At 59.1% G+C, this 20,773-nt stretch overlaps 1 protein-coding gene across 2 annotated transcripts in view; it reads right to left on the bottom strand.

The window, feature by feature from the left end:
- Positions 1 to 4,795: 4,795 nt before the first annotated feature.
- Positions 4,796 to 20,773, bottom strand: part of agtrap (angiotensin II receptor-associated protein) — a 24,779-nt gene continuing 8,801 nt past the window's right edge. Inside the window, exons 4-5 of one of the 2 annotated variants that reach the window (XM_085967132.1) lie at positions 13,277 to 13,493; positions 4,796 to 6,907 (exon numbers count right to left, since the gene is read on the bottom strand). In XM_085967132.1, the coding sequence (XP_085823258.1) occupies positions 6,789 to 6,907; positions 13,277 to 13,493 (336 nt within the window). In that variant the 3' untranslated portion in view covers positions 4,796 to 6,788. The other variant, XM_085967133.1, reaches the window with a different exon arrangement.

Raw genomic sequence — 20,773 nt, 5'->3', positions numbered from 1 at the left:
CCTGCCAATCTCCTCATCCTATTCCCCCTCCCCCATTCCCAAATCCCCTCCCTCCTCATTCCCGCCCCATTCCCAAATCCCCTCCCTCCTCATTCACTCCCTCATTTCCAAATCCCCTCCCTCATCATTCCCTCCCACATAATTTTCTCCCATCCCTTCATTCCCCCCCTCATCTGCTCTCCCTCATCCACTCCCCACCCCTCATTCCATCCCATCCTCACTCATTTCCTCCCCTTTCTCCTCATTCCCTCGACTCATTTCCTCCCTCCACCTTACCCGCATTCCCTTCCTCTCTGCTTCCCCTCATTCCCCAATCCTCTCACCCTTCATTCCCTGCTCATTTCCTCCATTCCCCATTCCCAAACACCTCCCCCACATCCCCGCCCCTTCGCTCCCCAAATCCCTCCCCGCAACCCCTCCCCTCCCCAATCCCCTTCATCCCCAACCCCCTCCCCTCCATCCCGCAAACCCTACCCCTCCATCTCCCAATCCCCTCCCCTCCATCCCGCAAACCCTACCCCTCCATCCCCCAATCCCCTCCATCCCGCAAACCCTACCCCTCCATCTCCCAATCCCCTCCCCTCCATCCCGCAAACCCTACCCCTCCATCCCCCAATCCCCTCCATCCCCCAATCCCCTCCCCTCCATCCCGCAAACCCTACCCCTCCATCTCCCAATCCCCTCCCCTCCATCCTGCAATCCCCGCCCCTCCATCCCGCAATCCCCGCCCCTCCATCCCGCAATCCCCGCCCCTCCATCCCCTCCCCTCCATCCCGCAAACCCCACCCCTCCATCCCGCAAACCATACCCCTCCATCTCCCAATCCCCTCCCCTCCATCCCGCAAACCCTACCCCTTCATCCCGCAAACCCCTCCCCTCCATCCCCAAACCCCTCCCCTCTCCTCCATCCCCAAACCCCTCCCCTCTCCTCCATCCCCAAACCCCTCCCCTCTCCTCCATCCCCAAACCCCTCCCCCAAATCCCTCCCCTCCATCACCCAATCCCCTCCCCAAACCCCTCCCCTTCATCCCCTCCCCCAAACTCCTCCCCTTCATCCCCCAATCCCCTCCCCTTCATCCCCCAATCCCCTCCCCCAAAACCCCTCCCCTTCATCCCCCAATCCCCTCCCCCAAACCCTACCCCTTCATCCCCAAAACCCCTCCCCTCCATCCCCCAAACCCCTCCCCTCCCCCAAACCCTACCCCTTCATCCCCAAAAACCCTCCCCTCCATCCCCCAAATCCCTCCCCTCCATCCCCCAAATCCCTCCCCTCCATCCCCCAAATCCCTCCCCTCCATCCCCCAAATCCCTCCCCTCAATCCTCCAAATCCCTCCCCTCAATCCTACAAACCCCTCCCCTCAATTCTACAAATGGAATATAATGTGGAGAAATGTGAAGTTATCCACTTTGGTAGGAAAAATAGAAAAGCAGAGTATTTTTTAAATGGTGAGAGATTGGGAAATGTTGGTGTTCAGACGGACGTGGGTGTCCTTGTACATGAATCACTGAAAGTTAACATGCAGGTACAGCAAGCAATTAGGAAAGCAAATGGTATGTTGGCCTGTATTACAAGAGGATTTGAGTATAAGAGTAAAGACGTCTTACTGAAATTATATAGGGCCCTGGTGAGACGACACCTGGAGTATTGAGTACAGTTTTGATCTCCTTACCTAAGGAAGGATATACTTGTCATAGAGGGAGTGCAACAAAGGTTCACCAGACTGATTCCTGGGATGGGGGGATTGTCCTATGAGGAGAGATTGAGTAGACTAGGCCTATATTCTCTAAAGTTTAGAAGAATGAGAAGTGAAACACATAAAATTCTTACAGGACTTCACAGGGTAGATGTTTCCCCTGGCTGGGGAATCTAGAACCAGGGGTCACAGTTTCAGAATAAGGGGTCGGCCATTTAGGACTGAGATTAGGAGAAATTTCTTCACTCAGAGGGTGGTAAATCTTTGGAATTCTCTACCCGAGGGCTGTGGAGGCTCAGTTGTTGAGTATATTAAAGACAGAGATCGACAGATTTTTGAATATTAAGGGAATCAAGGGTATGGGGATAGTGCAGGAAGGTGGGGATGAGGTAGATGATCAGCCATGATCTTATTGAATGACGGAGCAGGCTCGAAGGGCCAAATGGCCGACTCCTTCTTCTATTTCTTATGTTCTTAATCCAGTCCCCCTCATCCCCAATCTCTCCTTTCATTACCCCTCCACTCTCAATTCCTCTCATCCCCCTTACACCACAATCTCCCCTTTCCAAATCCCCTCACACACCCACTCCCGTTCTCCCCTCCTCATCCACCCTCTCACTTTCTTCCCGCCTCGCCGTTTAACTGCGGTTTGGATTCGACGCGTGAGCCGCGCCAGGTCTCGCGAGAGCTCCGGACAAGGTTTCTGGTCCGGAGCTGCGGGGGCGGAGCCTCGGAGCGGGGCGGGGCCTTAGGCCGGGGCGGAGCCTCTGAGGGGGCGGGGCCTTATGCAGGGGCGGAGCCGCGGGGCGGGGCCTTAGGCCGGGGGCGGAGCCTCGGAGCGGGGCAGGGCCTTAGGCCGGGGGCGGAGCCTCTGGGCGGGGCCGCGAGTTCCCCTCACCTCTGTATCTACTGCTGTATGCGAGATTTCCTCTGATCAGCCTGGACTCACAGTTCGTTCTTCGACCGTAAGCTAAATAATTTGTTCAGTACAAAGAACAGTAACTTTGGGGACAGCAGATACTGGGTACTTTGGGTGAGGCTGTGGGTTAAACAGTGATCCTTCACCTTCTGCTCATTGACTTATTATGCAAATTAACTATTGAGTGCAAAGGGGAAATTCCAGCATTCACCCCCCCCCCTCCCCTCCTTCAGTAGATAACCTGGATGTTTGATGTGTCAGAGCAGAGGTTGTTTTATTTTGCATCTTGTATGCTGTAAATATCTGGTTTTCAAGCCCGCGGGCATGGCTGGACATCAGCATGAAACCGCTGTTTAACTTATACATACAGGCACTTTTAGTTGACTGGGCCACTTGTTCTGGATTAGTGGTGCCCTCCTCAGTGGGGCCCTCCTCCGTGGGGCGGCGGGGGGGTGATGGGAGGGGGGCACCTGCAGATAATTCTCCAAGTGCCATTGGGCTCACCCAATGTCACCATATTGGCCTAAACAAACTCAAGCTATGCTGTATATGACATGAGGGTGCTTGATGCGGAGACAGGGCACCTAAATTATCTGAATTATACCCCTTTAACCTTCTTTTCTCCACTAAGAAAATTCAGCTTATCAGCTTCTCCTCATAACTTCAGCCTTGACTCTGCTACAAAGTGCACAAAAGGTGGGAATATTCCAAATACGGTGTAACTGGAGTTATACAGCCTTCCATTCTCCAAAACAAACAACCCTCACCGTGTGGAACACAAAAATTGATCAATAAAAGAACAGAGAAAGTAAGCAAATTAGACGCAGGAAGTCTGACTGATTTCCCACATCCCGACCCAAACTGTTTCCACATACCTTCTACCTTTAACTTTGGTACGACCTAGAAGATGGTAGATGGCGCAAGGAAATCCACTGGGAGAGAAAATTACTTGAAAAGAGAGTATTGTCCTCATATACAGGCTCATTGGAAGGACTCCTGGGAAACTTGGATATTATACAAAGCACATGTGACAGGTCAATAAAATCAAAGGTCAGAAATATGTGCAACAAATCCTGTAGCGGTTACCAGCTGATGCAAGGAGTTCTCAAACTAAAGAATCCCTGGAGACCCCAAATCTCTCCCTAGTAATAGCAGCTTTGCTGATCGGCACCGTCAGTGTTCACTGACTCTGTCGCGAGTTTCCCTGGGGCTTTCGAAAGCTTACAAAGAAAAACTATAATGAGGGGCGACTGCATTGTACTCAGTATCTGCAAGCTAACCAAAGCCCAGGTTACAGGGAGGGTGGGTTTAATGAAAGGACTGTTGATGAATATTGAGGGAATCACACCTGCCCCACATCAGATTGTGTAACTTGTCAACAGCCCCCTTGCATTAAGCAGCACCCAATGCTCCAGTAGAGGAAATCACAGATTGAAGAGGAGTGTCGTGCAGAAGTGTTCCAGGAGTGTGGCACTGTGGAAAGTTGCTGCTCCTCTGTGCAATTCCTGCTTGTGTTGCTTTAAAACTCCCGATAAATAGATAACCTACGCATCCAAATTAGCAGTGGAGCCAGAAATAGCACACAGGGATGTTTAGTCACATTTACTGCATTGTTCATTATTGATGAGTTAAGTGAGGGATTATTAGAGATATCAGATCTCCTGCAGTTACAGTGATTAATGAGCAAGGTGTGGGTTGCAGAGATGTTTCAGTGCCAGGGAGTTGGTGTATGTGCGTGTTGTAAGAGGGTGCAGTTAAGATGATTGCAGAAGACTAACAGCATCACATGGCCTCTAAGCTACTGTTAGGAAATAATTGAAGACTTGTGATTGGATGACCTTGAAGCTGTGGTTTAGTATTTGACGAAGTCATCTGTTGGGCAGGTAGATGCCTGCACTTGATCCCAACATGCAGAGACTGTGCCCAGTATTGTGGCTCGCGCACAGGCATGGATACTGGTAGCAAGGTTATTGCCCACATGTATCTTTTATTTATTTGTTTAAATCATGATCAGCAAACTCTCCCTGGTATTGCTGAGGTTTCCTAAAATTCAGCTGCTTTTGTTCATTGAAAAATAAATCAGAATGCCTCCATTCCATGTTGCCAACTGACTGTTTAAACCATGTTGCAGTGCACCTGTATTTAGTAGCCCTTATTCAGAGATAGTTTTACTGCAGTCTGTCCATGTTAATGGATTTTATTGGCAATAATAAAATGATACATTTCACAGTCATACCATTCATGATGCTAACAATAACCAGGCAACAAAATCAGAACAAATGGCACAAAAATGAGCAGAATTACACATCAAAATTTAAATGTTCACCCACACAGCGAGGCCAAGATTGATACTCGATTCCTGTTCCCATGGCGATAGGATCACATGCTGAGGCAAGCAACCAGCCCGAGAATGGGACAGAAAGAATGATCTTTGTGGAAAATAGACAAGCTATTAACCTACTGCCATTTCCACAGGCAATGGCAGCAGTTCCCCGACAACTGCTTGCACTGGTCTTAGTCACTTCCCTCCCTTCCTTTCAATCACCAATTGTGCAACATTGCAAGATCAAGCTACTTACTAGTTAATAAAACTAAAAAGAGCCCATTTACACACCAACTTTAGCAATACAGAAATGCTTTCCTGGAATGTGGAACTTACAATACAATACAATACAATACAAATCGCTTTATTGGCATGATAAGGTACATCTTATGTTGCCAAAGCATCAAAATACATTACAAGTGTAAATATAATCGAAGTCCTGTCTGCTCTTGGAAATGGAAAGCGAGACCATGAGCAGCGATCCCTTACTGCAGTCTAAATTGTCTCCAGGCCCACAGCAAACTAGAGCGCTGTTTGCCCTCACAGAATGTTACAGCACAGAAACAGGTCAGTCAGCCCAACAAATCTGCACGATTCCACATGGGCTACCCAATTCACTGTGCGGGAAGGGTGCAACGTACTGTGTGTAACACAGGTTTGCACCTTCAATTCCCAAATAGCAAGTTGCTGAATCACTTTCCTGGAGAAGGGAGGACAGGGCTGGTCACTTGATGCCACTCTTCTGTGGCCCCTGGAAACCAGCAATTGAGCAGTATTCTTACCAACCCAACAGACCACCTCTGGCTGGAGTCTGGTAGCACAGAATTCCGATAGTAGTCGCATTCAGAGCAGCACTGAACTCCTTGTCCATTCTTGCCAAACCTCAGGGAGAATGTTACCACGAAGACAAAATTACTGGAGCTACAAAACTTCAAATAGCTTGTGAGCAAGTAAACTGAAGCATGAAGTTGGATTTTAGTGTAAATTCTAATACAGCCACAAGTTTCAGGAGCTAAAACATAGCAGTGGTCCAGTGAGCTGCTGGTGGGGAGGTTCCCGTCGGCTAAATGGTGAGTGACTAGTGGCCCTTTTACATTGTAGAGTGCAGTCAGCCACAGTTACACCTGCAATTCAATATTAAGCAGGCAGACTCCTCCCATCCTGGACCTCATTTTTCAAAGGTCACAGGTGTGGTAAACAAGCAAGTCTTTCTTACTGCTTTCCAACCAAGACCCAGTTGCACTCGGGGGCCACCATCTCCAATGGAAAGGCTTGCAACACACAGCAGTAAAGTACCTCAGCATGCAAGAATCACAGCCAATACCAGATGCCTCTGCCTCCCGAGGTACTTTTAGTCAAGGTCTGAGGCAAGTCACCTTCAACCCTTTGGTCATTATGGCTCAGTGTTACTGTGCTGAGCAGTGCCTTTAAACATCTGGGAAGCTGGTAACAGCTTTCATTCTGCGTCTTACATTTCAGCCAGGACTGCAATTCCCCTGAAAATAATATAGACAGCCATTCAACTGATATTATGTCCCAATAGCCACATTTGAATTCACTGGGGCCAGAATTCTCCTGAAGTGCAACAATCTGCAGCCTCCAACTCCAGGCAGCTTTGTGTTATTGCCGCCCAGCTGCCTCCTGGACAGTCACCATAGCAACCTCACCGTCTGGAAGACATGAATAGGACATTGGCACAGAACACACGTTTGCTCACCAACACACACACACACACACACCAACACACACACACACACCAACACACACACCAACACACACACACGGTTACTGAATCTAAGGCACAAGGTATTTATACAGGCTTCCATACAGTGGCACCTTACAGCGTGATCATTAATAGGCTGTGGTAGGGGTCTTGGTCTCCGCAGAAGCAAAGGGCTGGTGGTAAGGTGCCTGCCCATCGATGGTCTGGTATGAAGTTCGATCCCGACTACCAGTTAAATCTGGAAAACCTGTACAGAACAATTCAGAGAAAAGTCATTTTCTCTCCCCCCCAACAGGTCACTGGCAGAAAGAACTGAAAACAACTAAAGTGAGGAACCCGAGAACCTCTACATTGACCTGACCTCCGCCACGAGCTCACAGCGAGCTGCCAGAATTCGACAGCACTAGTTTGTTAAAGCAACATTGGCAGAGCTGGGAAACGTTCACCTGTCCAACCTCCGACCAAGAAATGGGTAGTAAAATCATTTGTAGTCTCAAAATGGTATAAAGAAATGACTGCAAGGAGACAGGCTGTTCGGCCCAACCAGTCTGTTAGCAGTAACCCTCATCCCATGTTCTTGGCCTGTTCCCATATCTCTTTAATCCCTTTGCCTTCAACTGTCTATCTAATCTATTCTGAAATGTTGACATTGACATTCAACAGCCTCAACTCTGTAAAATAAGTTTCTCCTCTTCTGTCCTCAACATCTCACATTTATTCTTATATGTATGGCCCCTCAATCACCGGAAACTGTGTTTTTATCTACTGTCTCATCCCTTCATAATTTTAAACATTTCCATCAAATCAACAATTTGCAAACTGTTCCAAGAATCTTCACAGCAGTGTAATCAGACAATAATTGACACCAAGTCAAAGGAGCTATCAGGAGGAGTGAATCTCCTTGGTTAGAGAGGTGCATTTTAAGGAGGGGTTTAAAGGATGAGATGGAGGTGGAGAGGCAGAGGGGTTTAGGGAAGGAATTCCAGATTGTGGGGCTTAAACAGTTGAAGGCACTGGTGTCAATCGTGGGCGAAGGGAGGGAAATGCACAATAGGCCAGAGTCAGAGGAACGCAGAGTTCCTGGAGGTTTGAATAGCTGGAGATCATTCGAGATAGTGAAGGGCATGGCCATGAAGGGATTTATACACGAGGATGAGAACCAAAGTAGGTCAACAAGCACAGGGGTGACGGATGAGCAGGACTTGGTGCGGGACAGGGTAAAAACAGAAGAGTTGAGGGTGAACTGAAGTTCACAGAGTGTGGTGAATTGGGGACTAGCCAGCAGAGTGTTGGAAGAGTCGAGTCTGGAGGTTACAAAGGCACGATTGAGGGTTTCAGCAGGGGTGGAGACAGACAACGTTACAGGAATGGAAGTTGGCGATCTATGCGGTGGAGTGGATATGGGTTCAGAAGTTCAGTTCGAAATCAAATAGGATGCTGAGGTTACGAAGAGTGTGGTTCAACCTGAAGCAGTGGCCGGGGAGGGTGACTGAATCGGAGGCAAAGGTACGGAGTTTGTGGCAGAGGCTCATCAATATACTGACTGTCAGATAAGCAATTTGACAAGAGAGAGGCAGTGGAGCGATCGAGAGGTGGTGGCGAGTTAGAGCTGGTTGTCATCAGAGAACACGTGGAAGCTAACCACACATCTTTGGAGGACAGTAGGTAGATGAAGAGGAGGAGAGGGTCAAGGGAAGATTCTTGGGGTGAGAGAACAGGAACAGATACTATTGCTGGTGATGCTCTGGTTACGATTGGATAGGCAAAAGTGGAACCAAGCAAGGGCAGTCCTACTCAACTGGACAATGGAGGAGAGGAGTTAGAGGAGAATGGTGTGGTCAACAGTGTCAAAGGCTGCAGAGAGATTGAGCAGAATGAGGAGGGATAGTGTACCACAGCCTAAGACCATGCCACTTGTCACTTGGGGCTGTTTCAGCCCCCTCAAAAAAAAATCACCCTTGATTCCTCTCTCCTGAGAAACCCTGGATTGGAGATTCATACATGAAGTTGCGTGAAAGATGGGCACAGATTTAGGAGCTACAACGTGTTCAAGAACTTTGGAGAGGAAAGGGAGGTTGGAGACAACGCGGTGGTTTCTCAGGAGAGAGGGATTAAGGATGATTTTTTTTTTTTTTGTTTGTTTTTTTTTTTTGAGGGGGGTGATATCAGCAGTTTTAAAAGGGAGGGGGACAGTACCTGAGGAGACGGAGCCATATACAACATCAGCTTGCATGGGAGCCAGGAAGGGACATTGGGTGGTCAGCAGTTTATTGGGAATGGAGTTGAGGGAGCAGGAGGTGGGTCTCATGGACAAGGTGAGCTTGGAGAGGGCATGAGGGGAGATAGGAGAGAAAGCCGCGGGTTCAGGGATAGAAGTGGATGCAGCAGAGGAGGCTAAATGAATGGCCTCAATCTTAGTGACATTTCTTGTTGGAAGCAAGGGTGAAGGGAGCAGGGGAGAGGGGTTTAAGGAGACAGTTGGTAGTGAAAAAATGAAGCTGGGGATTATCTTTGCTCAAAGTATAATTATTATTTTACCAAAATGTACCTCCTACACTTACTGACATTGAATTTTATCAGCCACCTTTTTGTCCATTCCACCATCTTATTAATATCCCTAATATGTCTTGCTGCAGTTGTACAGGGCCTTGGTGAGACCACACCTTGAGTATTGTGTGCAGTTTTGGTTGCCTTATCTGAGGAAGGATGTTCTTGCCAAGGAGGGAGTGCAGTGATGATTCACCAGGCTGATACCTGGGATGGCAGGAATGACGTATGAGGAGAGATTGCGTCGATTGGGCTTATACTCGCTGGAGTTTAGAAGAATGAGAGGGGATCTCATTGAAACTTATAAAATTCTAACAGGACTAGACAGACTAGATGCAGGAAGGCTGTTCCCGATGGCAGAGGGGTCCAGAACCAGGGGTCACAGTCTAAAGATAAGGGGTAAGCCATTTAGGACAGAGATGAGGAGGAATTTCTTCACCCAGAGAGTGGTGAACCTGTGGAATTCTCTACCACAGAAGGCAGTTGAGGCCAATTCATTAAATATATTCAAGGAGTTAGATATATTTCTTAAGGCTAAAGGGATCAAGGGATATGGGGAGAAAGCAGGGACAGGGTACTGAGTTTGGATGATCAGCCATGATCTCATTGAATGGTGGAGCAGGCTCGAGGGGCCGAATGGCCTACTCCTGCTCCTATCTTCTATGTTTCTATGCCCTTGCAGCTTCCTTTAATCTTCAGAACTATGCATCATGCCTCCTATTTTAGTGTCATCTGATTTCATCCTCCCCAACACAGGGGCCTTGAGGCCAACTATAGTGCTTCAGTTAAGCTCAGCAAACTCAGCACAGAGCAAGATTGAACCTGTGAATTTCTAGCCCAGGTGGTCAGCCACGCACTGCCTGAACGCACTAGGCCTCCAGGGAAGCTTCGTGAGAAGTACAAAACCAACCCACAAACCTTCATTCAATTAGCCACAGCTTTGATAAAAATCCCTTTTCAATGAGAATATGAACAAACAAATACATTAAAAAAAATTCAAAAATGCTATATAAAAATGAAAAATGCAAACTTGTAATAATCTGGATCTTGAAGGACAAATAAACAATAACAGTATAAAAACGGCAGCAACATTTCAGCAGCCCGGGAGGGATCATGTGATTACTGGAAGATCAGCAATCAAAGCAGGAGGGCTCAGGGCTGCAGCAAAGGGAGGAAGAGTGTGCACGCACTGCAGGAGAGGCAGGGACGGGTAGTTCAGTAGGAGCGACCGCAGTGAGCACTGGATTCAACACTATCGCACGTAAACCTGCTGTCAATGGAGTTCTCCAGGTCTGGGATGGAGAGAGCAGGGAGAGAGCAAGAGAGAAAGAAAGAAAAACACAAACATAAGCTTTGATAACACCTTCGGGAGGTTGAGAAGCAGGTAACTAAACAAACAAAACAGAACAGGTACAACATAAAATACGAATATGAAGCACAATGATCTAAAAAGTAGCCCCCCCCGCACCCCCCCAGATGAATACAGTGAATTCACAGCAATTCACTGCTTCCTGAATATTGCACCCGTGGTACGGACCCTCTCGAGGGCTTGGGGCAGGGGACACTGCCACTGTCAGCCCAAACTTATCAAACCCCAAAATTTGAGAGAGAATTAGATTATATTTTTATGGATGGTAATTCTTAACACTCTCCCTCCTTTCTATTTAAGAAAGGAGGGAGAGAGAAAACAGGGAACTACAGACCAGTTAGCCTGACATCAGTAGTAGGGAAAATGCTAGAATCTATTATTAAGGACGTGGTAACAGGGCACTTAGAAAATAATAATAGGATTGGGCAGAGTCAACACGGATTTATGAAAGGGAAATCGTGTTTGATGAATCTAGAGTTTTTTGAGGTTGTAACTAGCAGAATAGTTACGGGGGAACCAGTGGCTGTGATGTATTTGGATTTTCAGAAGACATTCGATAAGGTGCCACACAAGAGGTTATTAAACAAAATTAGGGCTCATGGGATTGGGGGTAATATACTAGCACGGACTGAGGATCTGTTAATGGACAGAAAACAGAGAGTAGGAATAAACGGGTCATTTTCGGGTTGGCAGGCTGTAACTAGTTGGGTACCGCAAAGATCAGTGCTTGGGCTTCAGCTATTCACAATCTACATCAATGATTTGGATGAGGGGACCAAATGTAATATATCCAAGTTTGCTGATGATACAAAGCTAGGTGGGAATGTAAGTTGTGAGGAGGATGCAAAGAGGCTTCAAGGGGATATAGACAGGCTAAGTATAGAGTGGGCAAGAACATGGCAAATGGAATATAATGTGGAGAAATGTGAAGTTATCCACTTTGGTAGGAAAAATAGAAAAGCAAAGTATTTTTTAAATGGTGAGAGATTGGGAAATGTTGGTGTTCAGAGGGACCTGGGTGTCCTTGTACATGAATCACTGAAAGTTAACATGCAGGTACAGCAAGCAATTAGGAAAGCAAATGGTATGTTGGCCTTTACTACAAGAGGATTTGAGTATAAGAGTAAAGATGTCTTATTGCAATTATATAGGGCCCTGGTGAGACCACACCTGGAGTATTGTGTACAGTTTTGGTCTCCTTACCTAAGGAAGGATATACTTGCCATAGAGGGAGTGCAACGAAGGTTCACCAGACTGATTCCTGGGATGGGGGGATTGTCCTATGAGGAGAGATTGAGTAGACTAGGCCTATATTTTCTGGAGTTTAGAAGAATGAGAGGTGATCTCATTGAAACATACAAAATTCTTACAGGGCTTGACAGGGTAGATGCAGGGAGGATGTTTCCCCTGGCTGGGGAGTCTAGAACCAGGGGTCACAGTCTCAGAATAAGGGGTCAGCCATTTAGGACTGAGATGAGGAGAAATTTCTTCACCCAGAGGGAAGTGAATCTTTGGAATTCTCTAACCCAGAGGGCTGTGGAGGCTCAGTCATTGAGTATATTCAAGACAGAGATCGATAGATTTTTGAATATTAAGGGAATCAAGGGATATGGGGATAGTGCAGGAAAGTGGAGTTGAGGTAGATGATCAGACCATGATCTTACTGAATGGCGGAGCAGGCTCGAGGGACAGAATGGCCGACTCCTGCTCTTATTTCTTATGTTCTAATGTTCTTAACAGGGAGACAGCTGTTGAAGTTCACAATGGGTTAGTTTCACCTTATTCAAACAAGAGTGTGGATCTCAGGAAAGGACATAATCAGGCTCAGTTGTGATTTGAATCTCTCCAATCTCAGTCTATGTCCACCCCGCCCCCAGCGAGTCTGTGCCCTCCAGTCCCCCGCCCCCAAGAGTCCGTGTCTGTGGCCCCCCCCCCCCACCCCCAATGAGAGTCTGTGCTAACTGCCCACCTCACCCCACAGACAGAACCGATTGCTCTGAATGTCTCTGCTCACTCGCTCCAATCAGATTCATGTCTTTGACACTCAATTTAATCTGGTGTATGGACCCAACAGTTAGTTACTGTTAGACAGTAATAATCCCCGGCTGCGGCATCCCCATGCCCTTGTGACAGGCAACCTGCACTCAGTTGGGAGCAGGAAGTTTGACCCATAGCGTCATCGTGTGTGGCTTGCTGCAGCATCAGAGGAACCTGCTCAGCGGACACTGCGGCAGAGCACAGGTAAATCCAGCATGCTGCGGATTCTAAACTTGCCCCTCTTGCTAAGATACAGGCTGTCCCATTCATTGTGCAGCATACGTTACTAGATCAGGTCGTCATGGGAGCTAGGTAGGGTGAGGGGGGAACTCCCCGCTCTGGAGCTTTTGGTGGGGGAGGGGGGTAAAGAGGGGGGAACTCGCCACTCTGGAGCTTTTGGTGGGGGTGGGGGGGGGGGGTAAAGAGGGGGGAACTCCCCCACTCCGGAGCTTGGGCGGAGGAGGAGGTCACCTGGTTAGTACAGAATGAGAACATCTTTGCTCTACCAGGTGCCACTGGGGTGAGGGAAGACAACGAGCCAAATCGGTGCCTCTCGCTGTGCAGATTTATCTAGCTCCAAGCTTTCCTTTAGTGCATCTTCCTGCCCTTCTCCACTGTTGCCCAGGGTTACAGTAACAGGTACAGGTGGGGCCAGGCTCTTACCAATGTTTAGGTTGCAATCTCCCCCTCGTTCCTTGTACATCTGATACACAAAGAGACAAGAAATCGGTTTCAGAAGGAGGCTCAAAATCACCATGCCAACACTGAAACGGAACTGGTCCCTCGATGCGATGTCGATTTGTACGCCAGCGTAACGGTCGTAGCTGATCGCGATGTGGATGATGTCTGTGAGCATCGTTATCACCATGCCAGTTAAATACTGAAAGAAAAAGTAAGACATCAGATTCAACATCCAATCACTCGCAGGCACAGTCTCAGGATATCAGTTGACAGTATGACAGAAGCTAACTGTGAACTAAACGCGGGACCAGGGAAGGGAAAGGGAGATCTTGCTGTTGTCCCACACCCATGTTTACTCACCTAGCTCTATGCACCGTTCCCAGGCTAACAGACTATGGCCCTGTAGTAATCCTTGACCCTGGTATTCAGAGTTTAAGAGTATGTCACAGCCCAGAGGTGCAAGACCATTCCAGGAGCTGAAAGAAACCGTGTGAATCCAGCACAAGATCTGCCTCAGGGATAAACCTCTCAATCTCTACTTTGTGTACAAGTGTTCATGTTTTGACATATCCTGTGACTGAGCTGGTCGCAGTTGATAATGACCTCACTGTAACTGTCAGGATGAACGAGAATGCTTTAACCTCAGATAGGACTCTGAACTATAGCAGTAAACAACTGGTGCTTAGAGAGTTCGTGCCTATCAGTCGCATCAACACACGCACATAATCGCAATACTGGGTAAGCTCATCCATCGCTGCAATTCTCCACTTCCTGCCGAGCTGCCAGTGATCGTAATCCACAATCTTGTATCTCCCACTTCCTTTCTGAGGAATGGGAAATGGGCTAAGCACATTAAGGGGGGGGGGGGGGGCGGAGAGGAGAGAGCGAGCAAGCGGCAGGGGACGGGGGACGGGGGAGGAGAGCGCGGGGGGGGGGACGGGGGGAGGAGAGCGCGGGGGGGGGGACGGGGGAGGAGGAGCGCGGGGGGGGACGGGGGAGGAGAGCGCGGGGGGGGACGGGGGAGGAGAGCGCGGGGGGGGACGGGGGAGGAGAGCGCGGGGGGGGACGGGGGGAGGAGAAGCGCGGGGGGGGACGGGGAGGAGAGCGCGGGCGGGGGGGACGGGGGAGGAGAGCGCGGGGGGGGGACGGGGAGGAGAGCGCGGGGGGGGACGGGGAGGAGAGCGCGGGGGGGGGACGGGGGAGGAGAGCGCGGGGGGGGGGACGGGGGAGGAGAGAGCGCGGGGGGGGGACGGTGGGAGGAGAGCGCGGGGGGGGGGACGGGGGAGGAGAGCGCGGGGGGGGGACGGGGAGGAGAGCGCGGGGGGGGGGACGGGGGAGGAGAGCGCGGGGGGGGGGACGGGGGAGGAGAGCGCGGGGGGGGGGGAGGAGAGCGCGGGGGTGGGGACGGGGGAGGAGAGCGCGGGGGGGGGACGGGGGAGGAGAGCGCGGGGGGGACGGGGAGAGGAGAGCGCGGGGGGGGACGGGAGAGGAGAGCGCGGGGGGGGACGGGGGAGGAGAGCGCGGGGGGGGACAGGGGAGGAGAGCGCGGGGGGGACGGAGGAGGAGAGCGCGGGGGGGGGGACGGGGGAGGAGAGCGCGGGGGGGGGACGGGGGAGGAGAGCGCGGGGGGGGGACGGGGGAGGAGAGCGCGGGGGGGGGACGGGGGAGGAGAGCGCGGGGGGGGGACGGGGAGGAGAGCGCGGGGTGGGGGACGGGGGAGGAGAGCGCGGGGGGGGACGGGGGAGGAGAGCGCGGGGGGGGGACGGGGGAGGAGAGCGCGGGGGGGGGACGGGTGGAGGAGAGCGCGGGGGGGGGACGGGGGGAGGAGAGCGCGGGGGGGGGACGGGGGAGGAGAGCGGGGGGGGAGGGACGGGGGAGGAGAGCGCGGCGGGGGGGGACGGGGGAGGAGAGCGCGGGGGGGGACGGGGGGAGGAGAGCGCGGGGGGGGGACGGGGGAGGAGAGCTGCGGGGGGGGGGACGGGGGAGGAGAGCGCGGGGGGGGACGGGGGAGGAAGAGCCGCGGGGGGGGACGGGGGAGGAGAGCGCGGTGGGGGGGACGGGGGAGGAGAGCGCGGGGGGGGACGGGGGGAGGAGAGCGCGGGGGGGGGGACGGGGGAGGAGAGCGCGGGGGGGGGACGGGGGGACGGGGAGGAGAGCGCGGGGGGGGACGGGGGAGGAGAGCGCGGGGGGGGGACGGGGGAGGAGAGCGCGGGGGGGGGAGACGGGGGAGGAGAGCGCGGGGGGGGACGGGGGAGGAGAGCGCGGGGGGGGGGACGGGGGAGGAGAGCGCGGGGGGGGGACGGGGGAGGAGAGCGAGCGGGGGGGGGGGACGGGGAGGAGAGCGCGGGGGGGGGACGGGGGAGGAGAGCGCGGGGGGGGGACGGGGGAGGAGAGCGCGGGGGGGGGACGGGGGAGGAGAGCGCGGGGGGGGGACGGTGGAGAGGAGCGCGGGGGGGGGACGGGGGAGGAGAGCGCGGGGGGGGACGGGGGAGGAGAGCGCGGGGGGGACGGGGGAGGAGAGCGCGGGGGGGGACGGAGGGAGAGAGCGCGGGGGGGGACGGGGGAGGAGAGCGCGGGGGGGGACGGGGGAGAGAGAGCGCGGGGGTGGGGACGGGGGAGGAGAGCGCGGGGGGGGACGGGGGAGGAGAGCGCGGGGGGGGACGGGGAGGAGAGCGCGGGGGGGGGACGGGGGGAGGAGAGCGCGCGGGGGGGACGGGGGAGGAGAGCGCGGGGGGGACGGGGGAGGAGAGAGCGCGGGGGGGGACGGGGGAGGAGAGCGCGGGGGGGACGGGGGAGGAGAGCGCGGGGGGGGACGGGGGAGGAGAGAGCGCGGGGGGGACGGGGGAGGAGAGCGCGGGGGGGACGGGGGAGGAGAGCGCGGGGGGGGGACGGGGGAGGAGAGCGCGCGGGGGGGACGGGGGAGGAGAGCGCGGGGGGGGGGGACGGGGGAGGAGAGCGCGGGGGGGGGGACGGGGAGGGAGCAGAGCGCGGGGGGGGACGGGGGAGCAGAGCGCGGGGGGGGACGGGGGAGCAGAGCGCGGGGGGGACGGGGGAGCAGAGCGCGGGGGGGGGGGACGGGGGAGGCAGAGCGCGGGGGGGGACGGGGGAGCAGAGCGCGGGGTGGGGACGGGGGAGCAGAGCGCGGGGGGGACGGGGGAGCAGAGCGCGGGGGGGACGGGGGAGCAGAGCGCGCGGGGGGGACGGGGGAGCAGAGCGCGGGGGGGGACGGGGGAGCAGAGCGCGGGCGGGGACGGGGGAGCAGAGCGCGGGGGGGACGGGGGAGCAGAGCGCGGGGGGAGGACGGGGGAGCAGAGCGCGGGGGGGACGGGGGAGCAGAGCGCGGGGGGGACGGGGAGCAGAGCGCGGGGGGGACGGGGGAGCAGAGCGCGGGGGGGGACGGGGGAGCAGCGCGGGGGGACGGGAGCGAGCGCGGGGGGACGGGGAGCAGAGCGCGGGGGGGACGGGGGAGCAGAGCGCTGGGGGGACGGGGGAGCAGAGCGCGGGGGGACGGGGGAGCAGAGCGCGGGGGGAGGACGGGGGAGCAGAGCGCGGGGGGGGACGGGGGAGCAGAGCGCGGGGGGGACGGGGGGAGCAGAGCGCGGGGGGGACGGGGGAGCAGAGCGCGGGGGGGACGGGGGAGCAGAGCGCGGGGGGGACGGGGGAGCAGAGCGCGGGGGGGACGGTGGAGCAGAGCGCGGGGGGGACGGGGGAGCAGAGAGCTGCGGGGGGGGACGGGGGGAGCAGAGCCGCGGGGGGGACGTGGGGAGCAGAGCGCGGGGGGGGACGGGGGAGCAGAGCGCGGGGGGGACGGGGGAGCAGAGCGCGGGGGGGACGGGGGAGCAGAGCGCGGGGGGGACGGGGGAGCAGAGCGCGGGGGGGACGGGGGAGCAGAGCGCGGGGGGGACGGGGAGACAGAGCGCGGGGGGGACGGGGGAGCAGAGCGCGGGGGACGGGGACGGGGAGCAGAGCGCGGGGGGGGACGGGGGAGCAGAGCGCGCGGGGGGGACGGGGGAGCAGAGCGCCGGGGGGGACGGGGGAGCAGAGCGCGGGGGGGACGGGGGAGCAGAGCGCGGGGGGGACGGGGGAGCAGAGCGCGGGGGGGACGGGGAGCAGAGCGCGGGGGGGACGGGGGAGCAGAGCGCGGGGGGGGACGGGTGGAGCAGAGCGCGGGGGGGACGGGGGAGCAGAGCGCGGGGGGGACGGGGGAGCAGAGCGCGGGCGGGGGACGGGGGGAGCAGAGCGCGGGGGGGACGGGGGCAGCAGAGCGCGGGGGGGACGGGGAGCAGAGCGCGGGGGGGGACGGGGGAGCAGAGCGCGGGGGGACGGGGAGCAGAGCGCGGGGGGGACGGGGGAGCAGAGCGCGGGTGGGACGGGGGAGCAGAGCGCGGCGGGGGACGGGGGGAGCAGAGCGCGGGGGGGACGGGGGAGCAGAGCGCGGGGGGACGGGGAGCAGAGCGCGGGGGACGGGGGAGCAGAGCGCGGGGGGACGGGGGAGCAGAGCGCGGGGGGGACGGGGGGAGCAGAGCGCGGGGGGGACGGGGGAGCAGAGCGCGGGGGGACGGGGGAGCAGAGCGCGGGGGGACGGGGGAGCAGAGCGCGGGGGGGACGGGGGAGCAGAGCGCGGGGGGGACGGGGGAGCAGAGCGCGGGGGGACGGGGGAGCAGAGCGCGGGGGGGACGGGGGAGCAGAGCGCGGGTGGGACGGGGAGCAGAGCGCGGGGGACGGGGGAGCAGAGCGCGGGGGGGGACGGGGGAGCAGAGCGCGGGGGGGACGGGGGAGCAGAGCGCAGGGGGGGACGGGGGAGCAGAGCGCGGGGGGGACGGGGGAGCAGAGCGCGGGGGACGGGGAGAGCAGAGCGCGGGGGGACGGGGGAGCAGAGCGCGGGGGGGACGGGGGAGCAGAGCGCGGGGGGACGGGGGAGCAGAGCGCGGGGGGGGACGGGGGAGCAGAGCGCGGGGGGGACGGGGGAGCAGAGCGCGGGGGGGACGGGGGAGGCAGAGCGCGGGGGGGGACGGGGGAGCAGAGCGCGGGGGGGACGGGGGAGGCAGAGCGCGGGTGGGGACGGGGGAGCAGAGCGCGGGGGGACGGGGGAGCAGAGCGCGGGGGGACGGGGGGAGCAGAGCGCGGGGGGGACGGGGGAGCAGAGAGCGCGGGGGGGACGGGGGAGCGAGAGCGCGGGGGGGGACGGGGGAGGAGAGCGCGGGGGGGGACGGGGGGAGGAGAGCGCGGGGGGGACGGGGGAGGAGAGCGCGGGGGGGACGGGGGAGGAAGAGCGCGGGGGGACGGGGGAGGAGAGCGCGGGGGGACGGGGAGGAGAGCGCGGGGGGGACGGGGGAGGAGAGCGCGGGGGGGACGGGGGAGGAGAGCGCGGGGGGACGGGGAGGAGAGCGCGGGGGGGACGGGGGAGGAGAGCGCGGGGGGACGGGGAGGAGAGCGCGGGGGGGACGGGGGAGGAGAGCGCGGGGGGGACGGGGGAGGAGAGCGCGGGGACGGGGAGACGCAGGGGGGGACGGGGGAGGAGAGCGCGGGGGGGACGGGGAGGAAGAGCGCGGGGGGGACGGGGGGAGGAAGAGCGCGGGGGGGACGGGGAGGAGAGCGCGGGGGGGACGGGGAGAGGAGAGCGCGGGGGGGACGGGGGAGGAGAGCGCGGGGGGGACGGGGAGGAGAGCGCGGGAGGGACGAGAGCGCGGGGGGGACGGGGGAGGAGAGCGCGGGGGGGACGGGGGAGGAGAGCGCGGGGGGGACGGGGGAGGAGAGGCGCGGGGGGGACGGGGGAGAGAGAGCGCGGGGGGGGACGGGGGAGGAGAGCGCGGGGGGGACGGGGGAGGAGAGCGCGGGGGGACGGGGGAGGAGAGCGCGGGGGGACGGGGGAGGAGAGCGCGGGGGGGGACGGGGGAGGAGAGCGCGGGGGGACGGGGGAGGAGAGCGCGGGGGGGGACGGGGGGAGGATGAGCGCGGGGGGACGGGGGAGGAGAGCGCGGGGGGGACGGGGGAGGAGAGCGCGGGGGGGACGGGGGAGGAGAGCGCGGGGGGGACGGGGGAGGAGAGCGCGGGGGGGACGGGGGAGGAGAGCGCGGGGGGGACGGGGAGGAGAGGCGCGGGGGGGACGGGGGAGGAGAGCGCGGGGGGGACGGGGGGAGAGCGCGGGGGGGACGGGGGAGGAGAGCGCGGGGGGGACGGGGGAGGAGAGCGCGGGGGGGACGGGGGGAGGAGAGCGCGGGGGGGTACGGGGGGAGAGAGCGCGGGGGGGGACGGGGGAGGAGAGCGCGGGGGGGACGGGGGAGGAGAGCGCGGGGGGGACGGGGGAGGAGAGCGCCGGGGGGGACGGGGAGGAGAGCGCGGGGGGGGACGGGGGGAGGAGAGCGCGGGGGGGACGGGGGAGGAGAGCGCGGGGGGGACGGGGGAGGAGAGCGCGGGGGGGGACGGGGAGGAGGAGAGCGCGGGGGGGACGGGGAGGAGAGCGCGGGGGGGACGGGGGAGGAGAGCGCGGGGGGGACGGGGGAGGAGAGCGCGGGGGGGACGGGGGAGGATGAGCGCGGGGGGGGACGGGGGAGGAGAGCGCGGGGGGGACGGGGGAGGAGAGCGCGGGGGGACGGGGGAGGAGAGCGCGGGGGGACGGGGGAGGAGAGCGCGGGGGGGGACGGGGGAGGAGAGCGCGGGGGGGGACGGGGGAGGAGAGCGCGGGGGGGACGGGGGAGGAGAGCGCGGGGGGGGACGGGGGAGGAGAGCTGCGGGGGGGACGGGGGGAGGAGAGCGCGGGGGGGACGGGGGAGGAGAGCGCGGGGGGGGACGGGGGGAGGAGAGCGCTGGGGGGGACGGGGGAGGAGAGCGCGGGGGGGGACGGGGGGAGGAGAGCGCGGGGGGGGACGGGGGAGGAGAGCGCGGGGGGGACGGGGGAGGAGAGCGCGGGGGGGACGGGGGAGGAGAGCGCGGGGGGGACGGGGGGAGGAAGCGCGGGGGGGGACGGGGGAGGAGAGCGCGAGGGGGGACGGTGGGAGGAGAGCGCGGGGGGGACGGGGGAGGAGAGCGCGGGGGGGACGGGGGAGAGGAGAGCGCGGGGGGGACGGGGGAGGAGAGCGCGGGGGGGGACGGGGGAGGAGAGCGCGGGGGGGGACGGGGGGAGGAGAGCGCGGGGGGGACGGGGGAGGAGAGCGCGGGGGGGACGGGGGAGGAGAGCGCGGGGGGGACGGGGGAGGAGAGAGCGCGGGGGGGGACGGGGGACGGAGAGCGCGGGGGGGACGGGGGAGGAGAGCGCGGGGGGGACGGGGGAGGAGAGAGGCGCGGGGGGGACGGGGGAGGATGAGCGCGGGGGGGGACGGGGGAGGAGAGCGCGGGTGGGGACGGGGGAGGAGAGCGCGGGGGGGACGGGGGGAGGAGAGCGCGGGGGGACGGGGGAGGAGAGCGCGGGGGCGGGGGAGGAGAGCGGGGGGGACGGGGGAGAGCGCGGTGGGGACGGGGGAGGAGAGCGCGGGGGGGACG

The sequence above is a fragment of the Somniosus microcephalus genome, chromosome 25 (assembly GCF_052327205.1).
Source record: "Somniosus microcephalus isolate GS21.2 chromosome 25, FLI_Smic_1.0, whole genome shotgun sequence".
Classification (NCBI taxonomy): domain Eukaryota; kingdom Metazoa; phylum Chordata; class Chondrichthyes; order Squaliformes; family Somniosidae; genus Somniosus; species Somniosus microcephalus.
This window is presented reverse-complemented; position numbering and strand designations above follow the sequence as displayed.